Source organism: Otolemur garnettii, unplaced genomic scaffold (genome assembly GCF_000181295.1).
Source record: "Otolemur garnettii isolate 467f Iridium unplaced genomic scaffold, OtoGar3 scaffold00002, whole genome shotgun sequence".
NCBI lineage: Eukaryota > Metazoa > Chordata > Mammalia > Primates > Galagidae > Otolemur > Otolemur garnettii.
The window spans coordinates 53,614,263-53,631,912 of NW_003852397.1; the positions used below are offsets into that span (position 1 = coordinate 53,614,263).

The following is a 17,650-nucleotide window of genomic DNA, read 5'->3' on the forward strand; positions in this document are numbered from 1 at the left end:
AAAAAAAAAAAAAGAAATCACAAAAAAGACATTCAAACACAAAATATATTAGGGAAAACCTTTAGAAAAGTAAACCGCAAACATGATCCAAAAAGAGAAATGCACAAGTTGAAATTTCTGGCTATCAAAGAGTTTGTTCATGATTTTTTTGGTTTTTTATTTTATTGAAAAGTAAATTTATTTCAAGTTAATGTGAGGGTACCAAAAAGCAGGTCGAAATATTTGATTTTGTTAGGTAGAGTCCCTTTTGTGGTTATGTCCTACACAAAAGGTGTGCCAAACACCCCCATCCCATGCCCATTCAGTGAGAGCACCCTCCCTCATTTGCCCTCCCTGCCCAATTTGAATTGAAAAGTTTTTCACCTACATAGGCCTGTATTAAATCATCTACAGGCTTCATATTAGTATTGAGTACATTAGATAATTGCTTTTCTATTCTTGTGATACTTCATTAAGAAGAATGTGTTTCAACTCCATTCAGGATATTACAAAAGATGTGAAGTCATCATCTTTTTTATGCCTTAATAGAATTCCAATAGTATTCCATGGTATGCATATACCACAATTTGTTAATCCATTTTTAAGTTAATGGACATTTAGGCTGTTTCCACATCTTGGTGACTATAAATTGAGCTGTGATAAACAATACAAATGTCCTTATAATAAAAAGATTTTTTCTTCTGGGTTGTTGTCTAGTAGTGGAATTGTGGTGTCAAATGAGAGATTTAATTTGAGTTCTTTGAGGATTCCCCATACTTCTTTCCAAAGAGGCTATATTACTTCATAGTCCCACAAACAGTGTACAAGTGTTCTACTCTAGCCACATCTGCACCAGCATCTGCAGCTTTGGGACTTTGAGATGTGGGCTAATCTTACTGGGGTTAGGTGATATTTCAGGGTGGTTCTGATTTGTATTTCTCTGATGATTAGAGACGATGAGCATTTTTTCATATGTTTGTTAGTCATTTGTCTGTCTTTTTAGAAAAGGTTCTATTCATGTCTCTTGCCCAGTAATAGATGGGACTGTTAGCTCTTTTTTTGTTAATTAATTTGAGTTTTCTGTAAATCCTAATTATCAAGCTTTTGTCCAATGTGTAATATGCAAGTATCTTTTCCCCTTCTGAACGTTGTCTATTTGCTTTGGTTGCTGTCTCCTTAGCTGTACCAAAGCTTTTCAGTTTAATTAAGTCCTACTTATTTATTTTTGTTGTTGTCACAATTGCCACAGAAGTCTTCTTCATAAAATCTTTTCCCAGGCCAATATCTTCAACAGTTTTTCTGACACTTTCTTCTAGCATTTTTATTGTTTTTCATGCCTTAGATATAAATCTTTTCTCCACCTTAAATCAATTTTTGTAAGTGGTGAAAGGTGTGGGTCCAGACTCAGTCTTTTACAGGTGATTATCCAGTTCTCCCAGCACCATTTATTGAATAGGGATTTTTTTCCTCAGTGCCTGCTCTTGTTTAGTTTATCAAAGATCTGGTGGCTGAAAGATATTAGTTTTATCTCATTTTCCATTCAGTTACAAATGTCTATGTCTCTATTTTTGTGCAATACCATACTGTTTTGATCACTATGGTCCTGTAATATAGCCCAAAGTCTGGTACAGTGATGCCCCTGCCTTTGTTTTTATTACTAAGTATTGCCTTGGTTACACGGGGCTTTTTCTGGTTCCATATGAAACAAACAACTATTTTTTCCAAATCTTCAAAGTACGATGTTGGGATTGCACTGACTGAATCTGTAGATTGCTTTAGTAAGTATAGACATTGCAACAATGTAGATTCTTTCCAGCCATGAGCATGATATATTCTCCCATTTGTTAATATCTTCTGCTATTTCTTTCTTTAGGGTTTCATAATTTTCTATGTAGAGGTCCTTCACCTTTTTGTTAGGTATGTTCTCAGGTATTCCATTTTCTTTGAAGCTATGGTAAAGGGAATTATGTCACTGATTACCTTCTCAACTTAGCTATTCCTGGCATATACAAATACTACTGATTCACAGACATTGATTTTATATCCTGAGACATTACTGTATTTTTTGATCACCTCCAAGAGTTTTGTGGTTGAGTCTTTGTTTCTCTAAGATGATATTATTGGCAAAACGTAGAAGTTTGACCACCTCTGCCGCCATTTGGATGCTTTTTATTTCCTTCTCTTGCCTGATTGCATTGGCTAGAACTGCCAGCACTATGTTGAATAGAAGTGGTGACAGAGAACATCCTTGTCTTGTTCCAATTCTAGGTGGGAAAGCCTTCAATTTTACTCCAGTATGATATCTTCCATGGGTTTGTCATAGATGGCTTTAGTCAGCTTAAGAAATATGCCACCTGTGCCTATTTTCTTAAGTGTTCCTGTTAAAAAAGGATGCTGAATTTTGTTAAATACATTTTCTGCATCTACTGAGAGAATCATACGGTCCTTGTTTTTGCTTCTGTTGATATGGTGAAATACGTTTATGAATTTGCATATGTTAAACCAGCCTTGCATCCCTAGAATGAAACCTACTTGGTCATGATGTATAATTTTTTTTATTATGTAGATGTAACCTATTGCCTAAGATTTTATAGAGAATTTTTGTATCTATAGTCATTAGTGAAATTAGTCTGAAGTTTTCCCTTTTAGTTGGGTCTTTTCCTGGTTTTGTATCAGGATGATGTTTGCTCTATAGAATGTGTTGGAGAAGAGTCCTTCCTTCTCCGTTTTTTGGAAAAATTTCTGCAGAATGGATATAAGCTTTTCTTTGAAGGCTCCATTTTTTTTTGTTGGAAGTTTTTTTTTTATGTTTCTTTTATCTCAGTGCTTGATATTGATCAGTTCAAGAGATCGATTTCTTTTTGAAGATTTGATCTTCGAGTAGATATGATCCTAGGAGAAGGTATGATTCCAAGTACTGATCCATTTCCTCCACATTGTCAAATATCTGGGTGTATAATTTCTTTTACTATTAAGAGATAATCTCTTGTATCTCTGTGATATCTGTTATTTCTCCTTTATCATTTCTGATTGACATTATTAGAGATTTTACTTTTTTGTTTCTAGTGAATCTGACCAAAAGTTTATCAATTTACATATTTCTCTAAAGAACCAACTTTTTGTTTCATTAACTTTTTGAATGATTCTTTTGTTTTCAATTTCACTAATCTCTGATTTGGTTTTGGCTTTTTCTTCTGCTTAGTTCAAGATTAGATGGTTCTTATTTTTACATTTCCTTCAGATGACTCATTAGTTTATTGATGTGTTCTCTTTCTGTTTTTTGTATGTAAGCATCTAATGTGATAAATTTCCCTCTTAAAACTGCTTTTGCAGTATCCCACAGGTTTTGATAACTTGTAGTTTCATTGTTGTTGTATTTGAGGAACTTAACAATTTCCTCCTTCATCTCTTCCTGGACCCAATTGTCATTCAGCATAAGGTTCTTTAACTTCCACGCCTTTGTGTGGGGATGAACACTTTTGTCAGAGTTGAGGTCCACCTTTATTGCCTTGCGGTCTTAGCATAATCAAGGTATGCTTTTAATTCTTTTAATTTTTAATTATTGTTTAAATTTCTTTAAATTATTTAAAATTCTTTAAATTTTGATTTTGTTGAGGTTTGATTTGTAACCTAGCATGTGATCTATAATGAAGTATATTTCATGGGCTGATGAGAAGAATATATATTCCTTAGCTTTGGGATCATGTGTTCTGTGTGTCTATTAAGCCCATTTGTTCTAGGGTCACATTTAAGTCCTTTGTATCTTTGTTTAGTTTCTGTTTAAAGAATCTGTCCAGTTCTGTCAGAAGTGTGTCAAAGTCCCCAGCTATTATGGTGTTGTAAGATATCATATTGCTCAGACCAATCAAGGTCTGTTTCATAATATTGGGAGCATTTAAGTTGTGTGCATAAATATTTAGAACTGAAATGTCCTATTGTATTGTTCCTTTGACCAGTATGAAGTGATCATCTTTCTCTTTCTTAACTTTAAATCCACTTTTAAAGTGGATCTGAAAATAAGATCACAACACCGCCTTTCTTCTGATTTCCATTTGCTTGAAATACTGTTTTCAATCCCGTAACCCTGAGTCTTGATTTGTCCTTCAAGGTTCATTTCATCTCCTGGAAACAACATATGATGGCTTGTACTTTTTTATCCAATCAGCCAACCTATGCCTCTTCAGTAAGGAATTCAAGCCATTAACATTTATTGAGAGAATTGACAAGTGTGATGGTGTTTCATTCACCTTATTTTGTGAAAGTCCATTGCATAGTTTTAGCCCTAGAGACACTGTGGAAGCTAAGTTTTGACCATTAGTTTCTGGGTTTTTACTTTGCTGGTGGTCCACTGTGATAATCAGTGTTGAGATTAGGTCTAAGTATTTCCTGTAGAGCTAGTCTTGTGGCGAATTTCCTCAGTGTTTGCTTATCAGTAAAAGGTTTGATTTCTTTATCAATTTTAAGGCTTAGTTTAGCAGGATACAGAATTTTGAGCTGAAATTGTTTTGTCTGAGAAGTTTAAAGGAAAATGATCATTCACTTCTGGTTTGGAAAATTTTAGCTGAAAAGTCTGCTATCACCCTAATGGATCATCCCTTGTTGGTCAACTGGCAATTACTCCTGGCTTTTGTCTTGACTTTGGACAGGTTCATTATAATGTGTCTTGGAGAAGCTCTGTTTGAGTTGAGATGACCTGGGGTTCGATATCCCTCTGAAAGGAGTGTGTCAGAATCTTTAGTGAAACTTGGGAAGTTTTCATTTATGATATCCTCCAGTAGGGCTTCCATTCCTTTGGGATGATCTTCTTCTTCTTTAGGGATTCTTGTAATTCATATGTTTGAACACTTCATAAAGTCCTGTAATTCTATGGGTGACTATTCTGCTTTCTCTCTCTTCTTTTCTGTCTCTTTAGCTATCTGGATTAGTTCATGAACTTTATTCTCTAGCTCTGAAATTCTTTCTTCTCCATGCTCTAATCTGTTCGTGATACTTTCTACTCCATCTTTACATTCTCTGATCACTTCATTTCCATAGGCTCTGCCATATACTTTCTATATTTTCCATTTATTTCATTCAGTTTTTGGTTTTATTTTTCCACTTTCTGGTCAATTTCTTTTATTGCCTTTATCATTCATATTTTAAATTCCCTTTCTGTCAATTCCACTAATTCTTTATAGGTGGAATCCTGTGCACTAGCTGCCTCGTGGTCTCCTCAGAGAGTTGTTCTGTTTTGGTTTTTTCATATTGCCAGAATTTTTCTGTTGATTTCTCCTCATGTGTGTTTTCTTCTTGTTCCCCTCCTTGCCCTACTTTTTTTGTTCTTACTGTCGGTTTTGATCTAAATAACCTTATCTCAGAGCTTACATGTTGAGATGATGTCTTGGTATAGGGCCAAAAGGTACAAGTAGGGCCAAAAGGAACAAGTAGGGAGACAGATGAGGAAAAGAAAGAAAAAAGAAAAGAGAAGGGAGAAAGAAAGAGAAAAAAAGGAAGGGTAATGAAAGAAAAGAACTGGAGAACAGGAGAGGAGGACAGAAAGACAGAATGAGAGTGACCAGAGAAATGGTAATGTTCATCATGGTGCTAAGGCGACACCTATAACTCAAGGATTGGGGGAGGGGGTTTGGGCTGAGTGTGTCCATCAAAAGCAGGATCTCCTTATCAGCCTGAGCAAAGCCATTCATAACTCTGCCAAATGTAGGAAGAGAAAGAAAAGAGAAAAAGCAAAAATAAGAAAGAAAGTAAAAATTTAAAAAAAGAAAAATTCAGGAGTGTGGACTTGCCAATACTGTCTTCCCAAGGCCAAAGGTAGAAGGACTCCTTAGACTGTGATCTCTTGGCCTCCTTGAGCCAGACCACTGCTGTGACCTCCCAGCAGACCAATGCCATGACACTCCAGCAGTCAGAGAAAAGAGAAAAAAAAATAGATAAAGAAAATTAAAAATACAGTTGTATTAAATAATGTAGAGACAAGGAAGAGGAAAACAAGGGAAAAAAGAGAAAACAAAAAGAGGGGAATATCTCAGATGTTGTATGAGTGATTTATATGGGAAAGATGAGAAAAGTAGAAAAAGTCTCTTTTGAAAGAGAGAAAGAAGGAGAAAAACATGAAGCTGAAATACTGCAACCAAAAATACAGGAGCCCTTGCTTTTGATGAAAGTAAAAATGGAAATTGAGAATAGAAAAAACCAAATTAGAAAAACAAAAACAAAAAAGTACAAATAGCCAAAAACAGCAATAACCTCAGCAACAAAGAAAAAGAAAACTAAAATATATGCCAAAGGGAATAACTATAATAGGAATATATATACACATTGCAACATATTGCCAAGACACCAGTCGGTGCTGTGGTTTTAGGAGCCAAAGAACACAAACCTCTTCCTAGTTTCCCAGAACAGGTCCTACCTTCCTAACTTAGTTGCCCTAGGTGAGAGACTGATTGTTTCCTCAGCATTCAGCCCCCACTGGGTTGGGGTCTTAAAGCTCTCCAGAATCCTTAAGAGGCAATTCTCACAGTGCTCCCTGACAATAATTCCCAGGGAGTGTGGGAGCCACTCAGCTTGCCCCAAGAGTGGAAGCCCAATATCAGCAGGCAGTACAGAGTCCGTCGTGCTTTAGGCCCATTCATGCTTTAGGACCCTGCCACAACGGCAGCCCAGCTGGCTGCCATGACCTTCCCACTATGTCCTGTCAGCCAGCAGGTGATGGTAAATTCACTCCACCTGGTATTCAAACCTGGTTGCTGTACACTGTTTGAGTCCATCCACTTTTCCAAGCTTTCCACTCAATGGTGCAGCCTCCCCTAAAATCCAAGAACTGCAGAAAGGCTTCCTCCCATCCCCAGACCTCTGTGAGGGTACCAACCAGTTCCCATTGGCTCCCAGGCACTGGCCTACTCAGTCAGTCCTCCACAGCTCCAGATCTCCTGCTGTCTCCTATAGTTAGTCCACCACTGCCTCGCTATACTCCCAGAGCAACAATTCCAGGTAGGTTCCCCACACCAGAAAGGTTGGGTTCTCTCTTTTTCCCCTGATGTGCTAGGAGAAGCCAGCAGAGAGATCCTACTAGTCTGCCATCTTGCTCTGCCCTTCTTCATGATTTTTAAAATGAATATTGGGGGATATCAAATTGCTGCAGTATTGTATTCTATTATATACAAGTAATGAAGTAACAGTTTTATATCAACATGTCTGAAATATAAAAAGTAACTTTTCTTATAATTAGACTCACAAATAAAAATTTAAAAATCCCAATGTCAATTTAAAATCATGTATAGGTTTTCAAGATTCTTTGTTTTTTTCCTTAGAGTTTCCCTCGGTAGTGTTATGGCATCACAGCTCACAGCAACCTCAAACTCCTGGGCTCAACAGAGCCTCTTGCCTCTGCATCCCAAGTAGCTGGGACTACAGGTGTCTGCCACAATGCCCAGCTATTTTTAGAGATGGAGGTCTCACTCTAGGTTAGGCTGGTCTCAAACTCCGACATCAGGCAATCTATCTGCCTCAGCCTCCCAGAGTGCTAGGATTATAGGCAAGAGCCACTGCAACTGGCCCCAAATTCTTTAAGGGAATAAGGAAGCAAAATTTAAAGACCACTGACAAAGTAGACTTTTTTTTTCTTTTTTGGCCTGGTTGGTATCCACCTCTCCTTTTACTGAGGATGACCCAGTTTTCATTTGAGAAAATACCTCTTTCCCCTCAGCCTACCTGATTTGATGGAGTTAACACCAGGCAAACAAACCTGTTACCACCACATCCCTCACCACTGCCCCAGCAGTGACATCTCACCAGAGCCTGGCCAATTAGATCATCCCATCTTTTGGCTGCCCCATTCCCTCAGCTCTAGGAGCTAATGTTTCACCAGGACTGACCAATCAGATCATTCATCCCAAGGATCTAGCCAATCAGATCATCCCAACTTCTAGCTGTGTCCCCAATTCCCCAGCTCCAGAGAAAAAGACCTCATCAAGACTTGGCCAATCAGATCATTCCATTCTTCTGGCTCTGTTCCATCCCTTCTCCAGGGGCTAAGACCTAACCAAGACCTAGAAAATCAGCATTCCATCATTCTGGCTCTAATGATTGGTTCAGACAGGACATGTGACCAAAGTCAGGTCACTAACACATCCTGATAGAACTTTTACTGAAATATTGATTGGGAGGAGGTATTCTCTTTGTCTGAGATAAAACAATTTGGAGAAAATAAGCCAGAAGGTTCTGGATGCCACAAATGAAATAGAAACTGCCTGAGAATGAACCTAACACAGAAGAAAACAGAGCTAAGAGGCAAGATAAGATTCTTGAGTACACCTTTGGACTGAGTATCTGAGCCAAACTTTGGACTCTTCAGTCAAATGAGTCAGTAAAGTCCTTTTCTTACCTAAATCAATTTGAGTGTCTGTAGTTTATAACCAAGACAGATGCAACAAACCTCAATCCATCCTCACTCTTTCAATTCTAGGAAATGACATGTCTAGGTTTTAGGATTTCTGGTGATTTCCTGAGACTCTGCCCTTCTGGCCCTCTCAAGTCACTATGTACCAGAGCCAGGAGGACCATCATAACAGCCAGTACCACCAAAAATACTAACAGAACTGAAGATTTCTAAGGACCTACTGATGCTGCAATTACCTTAAGTGGTGTGTTTAAAGTTTAGACCATTATTAAAGAATCTGGAAAATTCTTGATTCTACATGTACCAAAAAATACTCAAGATGGAGATAATCTCAGACAATATTGGGGCAACCTTTCTGGGATTCAAGTTAGCAGTAGCTTTCAAAATCAAAACACACAGCACTATGCCAACGTCTTGAACACATATGTTTTTACTTGTACATCATAAAATATCTGCAAAAGAAAACATAAAATATTAGTAACATTCATTCCTCCAGTAGCTAAAGGACAAAGGTAGGATAGAGACTCTCAGTATGCACCTTTTCTTCCTTTTTATTTTTAAATGTAATATACTTAAAATTAAAATTTATTCAAATAAAAGAAGTATGGAAAATTCTCAAAGAACTAAAAGTTGAACCCCCATTTGATCCTGCAATCCTATTACTAGGTATCTACCCAGAAGAAAAAAAAATCATTTTACCACAAGGACATCTGCACTGGAATGTTTACTGCAGCTAAATTCACAACTGCCAAGATGTGGAAGCAACTCAAGTGCCCATCAATCCATGAACAGATTAACAAACTGTAGTATATATACCATAGTACTTTTAAAAAAAGTACTAGTGACTTTACTACATCTTTTGTATTTATCTGGATGGAAGTGAAGTACATTATTCTTAGTAAAGTATCATAAGAATGGAAAAACAAATATCCAGTGTACTCAACAGTAATATGAAACCGATATATAAACAACTACATGCCTACACAAAAGGAAAACAGAAGTATATTCAAGTGAGGGGGAGGGAACAGAAAAGAAGGGGAAAATGGAGGGAGTAGGAAGGGTGATTGGCAAGTTCTCACCTAATGCACACAATATGAGGTATTCAGGACACCACCTGGGTGAAAGGTTCAATTACAACTTGAACTTTACCTTAGAAATGAAAACAATGTAACCTGAACATTTGTACCCTCATATAAATCTGAAATTAAAAATTTATCCAAATAAATGTACAAATCCTTCAAACAGGCAATGTCTCAACTAAGAAATCATCCTACAAATACATTCCTACTGATTCACAAAGATATATGTAGAAGAATGGTCCCTGAACATCATTTTCAATTGCAAATTAAACTAAAAATCATTTTAACATCCATCAGTAGCATATGGCCACAATAGAGAATTCTGTGAGATGGCTAAGATACATTGCCCAGTTAAAAAAACAAGTTGCTAAACAGAATATAGAGTGTACTCACATTTATATTGGAAAGGAGAAAAAAATGGCTTTGTAAATAAATACACCTACTGGCAAGATCCACAAAAAAATGTTTTAGTAGTTGACTTTGTAGAAAAGGATTTACTTTTAATCATATATTCTTTTGCAGTGTTCAAATTTTATTTTACCAAAAACATGAACTTTAAAATTTTTCCCCTTTAAAAATGTTTTAACTGAAATATAGTTCAAATACCATAAAATTCATCTTTCCAAAGTATAATTCAGTGGGTTTAAGGATATTTATAAAATTGTACAACTATCACCCCTATCCAATTCTAAAACAGTTTCATCACCCCAAAAAGAAACCTTACATGCATTAGCAATCAATCCCCACTCCTACTTTCCAAACTCGTGGAGATCAATAATCTACTTTCTCTCTCTAGAGATTTCCTTATTCTGGAAAGTCTGTATAAATGGAATCATGCGACACTTATCCTTTTATCCTTTTGTATCTAGCTTCTTTCACTTAGCATGTTCTCAAGGTTCTGTAGCATGTGTCAGTACTTCCCTTTATGGCTAAATAATATCCCACTGTATGGATATACCACATTTTGTTTATCCATTCACCAGATTATGAAGATGTGGATTTTTCTACTTTTTTGGCTATTATGAATAATGCTGCTCTGAACCATCACACATATGCTTTTGTTTGGCATATTTACATTTCTGTTTGACATGTACCTATATGCATATTCTCAGGTCTTAGGGTAACTATTTAACTTTTTTAGTAACTGTTAGAATGCTTTCCAAAGCAGATGCACTGTTTTTCTTACCCACCAATAATATAAAAGATCCAATTTTTCCACATGCTTGTCCACACTTGTTATTGTTCATCCTTTATTTTTTAATCTTAGTCAGCCTAGTGGGTATGACATGTATTTAAAATTTTTTAGAAACTCCAATGGATCAGGAATCCACTGCCTGGAGAAAATCAGGAATCTACTGCCTGGAAGTGTAGTAGGGAAAGACTTTCCAACTCTAGCCGCAAATCTGGGAGTAATATGCACATAAAACAACACATTGATAATTTTGACTACATAAAAAGAAAGAAATACATAACTAAAAAGATCAATGTCAGAAGAAAATTGACAATCTAGGATAAAATATTCACAATACACTGTATATTGATACTACAGATGTAGAACTAATGAACAAAGAATTTTTAAAAATTGAGGACAAAGGACCAAAAAAACATAGAAAAATGGAAAAGAAACATGAACATATACACAGAAATAGAAAAATGATTCTCAAGCACAAAAACAAGTTCAAACTTACACATAATTAGAGAAATGCAAATTAAAACAACGCTGAGATAACAATTCTCACCTATCAGACTGAAAAAACTTTTCAATCATGACAACAAATTATATTGGTGTACCTGTGGGAAAGAGGCACCCTCATCCATTGTTGGTGGTAATATGTATCAGTGCAACCCTCCTGAAAACTTGACAAGATCTAACAAAACTACATATGTGTTTATGAGTATGAACTGGCATGGAGTGATTTCCAGGAATGATAAAGCTAAGTGCCAAAAAATACACAGTAACTCTTGAAAAAGAAGGAAATGTAAGAAAACACACATGTATTTGCTTCTTACTGCAAAAGAAATACAGGAAGAACAACACTGATATTAAAGAAATTGATTCTCTACAGGCATGGATATGAAAGGGACAGAAAGGAGGAGATGAGAAAGGGGAGGTGGAGTAGGAAGGAGGAAGTGATACTTCTCCAAGGATATCTTATAAAGTTCTAAAGAAAGAAAATGGCAATTTCCTACCCATCAGACCAGAGGTCTCCAATTGGAGGCCTTTGGGCTGTGTCTAGATCACAGACATTTTGAATTATGAGCTATCATTTGAACATCATAAGATTTCAGTTTTTAAAAATCCAGATTCCCATATGAAAGCTATAACCCAATTATAGGCCAAGAATATGGGGAAAGGAAAAAGGGAGGGGAGGGGAGGGGAGAAGAGGGGGTGGAGGGAGAGTCATTGGTGGGACCACACCTATGGTGCATCTTACAAGGGTACATGTGAAACTTACTAAATGTAGAATATAAATGTCTTAACACAATAACTAAGAAAATGCCATGAAGGCTATGTTAACCAGTTTGATGAAAATATTTCAAATTGTATATAAAACCAGCACATTATATCCCAGACTGCATTAATGTACACAGCTATGATTTAATAAAAAAATAAAAAATAAAAATTCAGATTCCCAAACATCTCTTGCCAGCAGCAGATGACAGCCAGCCTGATTCCCCCAATCAGCCCTAGGCTACAGTAAGTAGCACCAGGCACAATCTCCCCACCACTCCCTGCACTGCCCTTCCACTGAGGCCGAGATCCATCACCATTATGGAAGAAATGGTTTTCTCTATCCAAAAAAGAAAACAAACACTGAGAAAAATGAGTGACATCAGAGACCTCCATGGGTGTGAACATAGTCCTCCTATTTCACAGGCTAACAAGATACGTCTGTGTCAAAAGAACCGAAGTCATTTAAAGGTGGAAGAACACATGGAATCCAGAATTCTTCCTTCTTTCACCCCCCCCCTCCTTTATGCATACAGCCCACTCTCCAGATGATTAATTCAAGGGAAAGTTTAAACCCCCTGAGCCAGCCATGGGAAGGAATGGATAAACACAGAGACCAGTTGTGTAGACCTTCACACGCCTAAAACCATCCAGCCCACAGCACCCCCTCCAGCGTGGTGCTGCTACTTACGCTTAATGAGGTATCCTGGGGAGTGGGCAGCAACAATATGTAGGACAGTGCAGCCATCTTCATCCTTCTGGTTGATGCGACCTTTCCACTCAGGCTTGTGGTCCATTAACCACTTGAAAAGATGGTTTTCCCCTAAAGGGAATTAAAACAACTTACTGATGTTATCCTCCACATAAGGAAAATCAGCAAAGCAGTAAAAGTTTACCATACTAAGGTAACCAAATGAGGACTCCAACATATTTCCACTCACCACAAATAGGTGTGGGAGACATGGGACTTTGTAAATTGAATGGATGAGTTAGGTCAAGTTCACTAGAAGCCTGAGACAGGGATTCCTATACATGTGATTGATTGAACTAGAGAGAAAGAGAGCAGGGTGCAGGACAGGGCAGGGAAAAGAACTAAGCAAGATAGCGGTCCTCACTGGGGTCACTCCAGCACAACCTCTAAAGAGCTTTGGAGCAAGAATTGCACCACAGCCCTGGCCCACTCTGGGGGATGAAAGCCGACCTCTTCAGTACCCATGTCAGTCAAGAACTACAGAATGCCCCCAGTGAGCGAGGCGAGGTCCTGAGAGAACCTCCCAAGGAAGTGTGCCTGCTGACAAAACAGCAATTCTTGAGCCAAGGGGACAGCTGTGAGTTGTTAGCAGCCAACACTGATAGCAGGTGGGGGTGGAGGGTGCTGGTGGTAAAGAGGATCTGGACTGGGCACCAACAGTTTCCACTTCACTAATCAAGACAGTATTTCTGATTATCTTACTCCTACCACATTACTATCAGTAGGACATATATTTTAAATTCTTTACCCAGATTCCTTCTTTGTAGCTCCTGAGCTCTTGCAAAGCCACACACCTCTGCCAACTCTGTGACACCACCTGTCACCATGTCAGAGTTGTCCTCTGAGAAATGAATCAGGGATAAACTTGAAGGTTTGATCTTAACAATACCACCTGTAACTGGAGGAGCTAACTTAAAGAGTAGACACAATGGAGAATTGTGACATTCATAACCACAGGCACACTTCTCTGTGTTCTAGTTTCCTAACATGAAAGTGGAAGGGTTAAATGGCTTTTAATCAGGCTTTACTTTTAAATGTTTTATCCACCAATCCCTGTATAAAAATGAAATCTCTTCTGGATTCCCCACTATGTGAAATAGATAATAGCACGAATCTGGTAAGGCAAAGATGAGGATGCCACCTAATCATTCCCCCACTCCTGGGGAGCGATGATACAGCCTATAAGAAGTAGACTAGACAAGTTCTCTTGGCACCTTCTAACTTTAAAATCATATAGGTAAATGTCCAACAGTGATGCCACATACTAGAAGGAAAAACAAACTTCTGTCTTAAGTGTATATGTGTGTGTGTGTTAATGATAAAAGTATTTAAAATTTTAAATTCCAAATCCTATAACCAGATAATAAAGCTTTTAAAAAAGAATTATGGGCTGGGCAGGGTCATTCATATCTATAATCCCAGCACTTAGGGAGAATCAGACAGAAGGAACACTTAAGGCCAGGTGTTTAAGACCAGTCTGGGCAACACAGCAAGACCACATTTCTACAAAAAATTTTAAAAATAAGCCAACTATGGTGGCACATGCCTACAGTCCTAGGTACTTGGGAGGCAGAGGCAGGAAAATTGCTTGAGCCTAGGAGTTGGAGGTTGAGTGAGTAATAATTGTGTCACTGTACTCCAGACTGGGCTTTAAACAGAATGAGTCCCAGTCTTTAAACAAACAAACAAAAAAAAGAACTTTATGGAAACAGCAGTCCTTTAGAAGAACCACAACCAAACTGTACTAGCAATAGGCCACATTCTCCTTGGGATCTCCCCATCCATGGTCCCAGAACACAGCAGTAGGAGAAAATAAATGTGAGGGAAAAGACCAAAGTTGCCTTCACCAGCAGGAGGAGTGCTGCCTTGCAGTAATTATCTATTTGAAATCCCTTCCTAGGATCCCAGAGCCCCACCCCGCTGCCAGGACCTGTCTGGGAACACAAAATACTTTCAGTTTGGGCCTCCTGTAGCTACTAGGTCCCAGGGGAAATAAAAATGATGCTGTTTACCTGCTGCTTCATTCATTTGAATAATCAAATTAATCAAATCATTTGAATATGCTACCTTAGAGGGGATAAATACTAGCTTATTTGAGCTCGGCTAAGTACCAAAGCTCACAGCCCAGAGGTAGAAGGGCTGCTTAGAGGGTATGTAACTGGGAGAAGACTCACTCGCTTGAATACAAAGTCTCATGAGGGCATGAAGAGGGTATGGTCCTATAGTCTCGATACTTGCACCAATGGAGATGAGCCACTGGACTAACTTAGGAACATGTTCCATTTTTTCATAAAGTCCAATGAAGACATATTTCTGGAAAAAAACACAGGAAGAATCATGGAAGTCACTACATCAATATGAAACTTTAAACTCCTTCACCCACAAAGTTTAGAATCAATAAAACCTCAATTAGCCATGGCCCAATTATAAATAACAAATTTGTGGTGAGGCAATTGAAGAGGAAGGTCCCAGATACAAGGCCAAAGTGGCCTGATTTGAAGCCATATGGTTCAAGAAGCCACTTTACCTCAAAGAGACTTCTCAGTGATAACTCTGGGACATGGATATTTCTTGGTAGTCGGTCTTTTTTTGCTGACAGAAGTAGAAATGACTGGTGGGAAGGGAGAAAAAGAACAGGTTGGAATAATGTTCCCCAGAGGCTATTAGAGCAAGAAGGTTATTTTAAGCTTTAAAACAAGTAAGCAAACAAACAAATAACCCACACTCTAGCCTTGTCTGTTTTTAATGCTACCTGTCACCGTTTTTAGCCTGAGCCCTGATAATCAAAGTCCCTGTCTAATCAACCTCTTGTTTTTGCTAAGGTCCCTCCATACTTCCTACTGAGGACAAAAGCAGCTGATGTCATGCCATACTTCAGAGAGTATAGTGGCAGTGGAGTAAAAAAAATTCTCTACAATCGTCTTAAACTTTAACAAGCATTAGACTTAAATCCTTTAGAAATATCCCATCCCAATCAATTCTTTGGCACATCAGAGTTTCATAAGCCTATTATATCCTACTGAGTAGTATGCTAGACCTGGCTCCTGTCAGCTAGTGAGCTGATGGTGCACATCTCTTCCCAACTCTAAGTTCACATTAGACATAGAAATTAGCCATGAAATATTTACAGTATGGAAATTGGCAAATGCTACGGTTTTTTTTCCAGAGAGCCAGTTTTTAAACCATGACCTTATCTGAAATCACTGAAGAGAATGAATCTCAGAAGTTAGACTTTTCCAAGGTCTCATAGCACATCCTAAGAAGATCCCATTGACATCATCTTGGTGTGCCAAAAGATCTAAGAATTCCAGGCTCAGGTATGCCCATACTGGAGACCCAGTCTCAGCTCCAACCTACTTCATTTATGCTCTTGCCAGTAGACTCAAGATTGCAGGAACCGAGACTATGGCTATACCTTGCTTCTAGTTTCTTTCAGTTTGATGTCCATTCTTAACCATTTACTCTAAGCAGTCCCAGGTGCTCACACTCAACCCCAGATGATAATGTTCAGGGTTCTCACAGTCCTTGTTATTTGCCTGACGTTTATAAGATGCCTCTATCTCCAATATTTGGGAATTATCTAAGCCCTACTGCAGACTGCATATTACACCTGCTTCTTGGGCTGGACTGGATTCCAAGGCCTTCCCTTGGCTATCTGGGTCGATTATTATTAGGAGTTACCTGGCTCTCCTTCTCTCACTCCCACCCAGGTTATGTCCACCCTACGTTGGGAAGAAGGAATGTAGTTATTTCCTAGGTGCTGTAAATTGAACTGTATTTCTATAGCACTTGGAATCACAGAATTTCAGAACGTTTTTAAAATATAAAGTTGGAAAGATCATTATATATCTCTTAGTCAACCATTTTATACAAAGAGAAAATATTCCAAATATCTTCTAATGAGGCCCTGGATTTCCAACTCCTGGGAAACCAGGAGTCCTATCTGCTTTCCTCATCCCCAATGCCTCCTCTCTCCGGACCTTTTATTATGGGGAGAAGTTTCAGGACACCCATGGCTGGACTTTAGAGGATTCCTATGAGCCCCCTAAAATTATATACATAACTGTCTGCGCACACAAAGAAAACCCATAGATTTCCTTAGATTTCAAATGGAATCTGTGACATTGCCAAAAACTTAATTCTCTATCCTAAAGTCATTCAACCTGCCTGGATCTACAGTCCTTAACAGGGTATCCTTGCCTTTGGTGACTTTTCTGGACTGCTCAGCTTCAGAAACCAAGAAGAACCTTTCTAACCAAACTCCCAGCCTTGGTCAGCTCATTTTTATACATGCCTATAGCCCATCATCAATGATCATTCACTACCATTCACTACCACTGACATTCATGTACCAAGTTATTATAAAACTTCTTAGTTCAATGCCTGGCACATTGTAAGCCTTCAACAAATACTAGCTGATATTATTATTAGGTGATCTGGTCCATTATTTCTAATTCCTACCAAACCCCGAGAGTATAAGTTTATATGATGCAACTTACAAATGAGCAAATGAGGCTCAAAGAGGAGGTAATAAGCCCAAAATAGTAAGTGAAGGATTACAATTCAAGGATACATCTGAAAGTTCATTTGCTCCTCATTCCATGGATTCCTGGCCGTGGGTTCAGGTCCTACACTGATCTGGTTCAGATGTTTGGCCCCTTCAACACTCATTGAAATTTTAACTTCAGTGTTGTAGGCAGGGCCCAGTAGGAGGTATTTGGGTCATGGGGGAAGATCTCTCATGAATGGCTTGGTGCTTTCCCTGCACTAATGGGTGCAGTCTAGCACCACCTCCTCTCTCTCCTGCTCCTGCACTCACTATGTGACACATCTGCTTCCCCTTCACCTTCAACTTTGACTGGAAGCTCCCTAAAGCCCTCACTAAATGCAGATGCTTCTTGTACAACCTGCAGGAGCATGAGCCAAATAAATCTCGTGTGTGTGTGTGTGTGTGTGTGTGTGTGTGTGGTTTTGGCCAGGGTTGGGTTTGAACT

General features: G+C 38.4%; 1 protein-coding gene across 1 annotated transcript in view; it reads right to left on the minus strand.

The window, feature by feature from the left end:
• The window catches only part of TRANK1 (tetratricopeptide repeat and ankyrin repeat containing 1), a 102,228-nt gene that overhangs the window by 73,238 nt on the left and 11,340 nt on the right, over window positions 1-17,650 (minus strand). Inside the window, exons 5-7 of the mRNA XM_023513146.1 lie at window positions 15,184-15,267; window positions 14,831-14,969; window positions 12,597-12,728 (exon numbers count right to left, since the gene is read on the minus strand). Of these exons, the coding sequence (XP_023368914.1) occupies window positions 12,597-12,728; window positions 14,831-14,969; window positions 15,184-15,267 (355 nt within the window). The remainder of the gene's footprint in view (window positions 1-12,596; window positions 12,729-14,830; window positions 14,970-15,183; window positions 15,268-17,650) is intronic.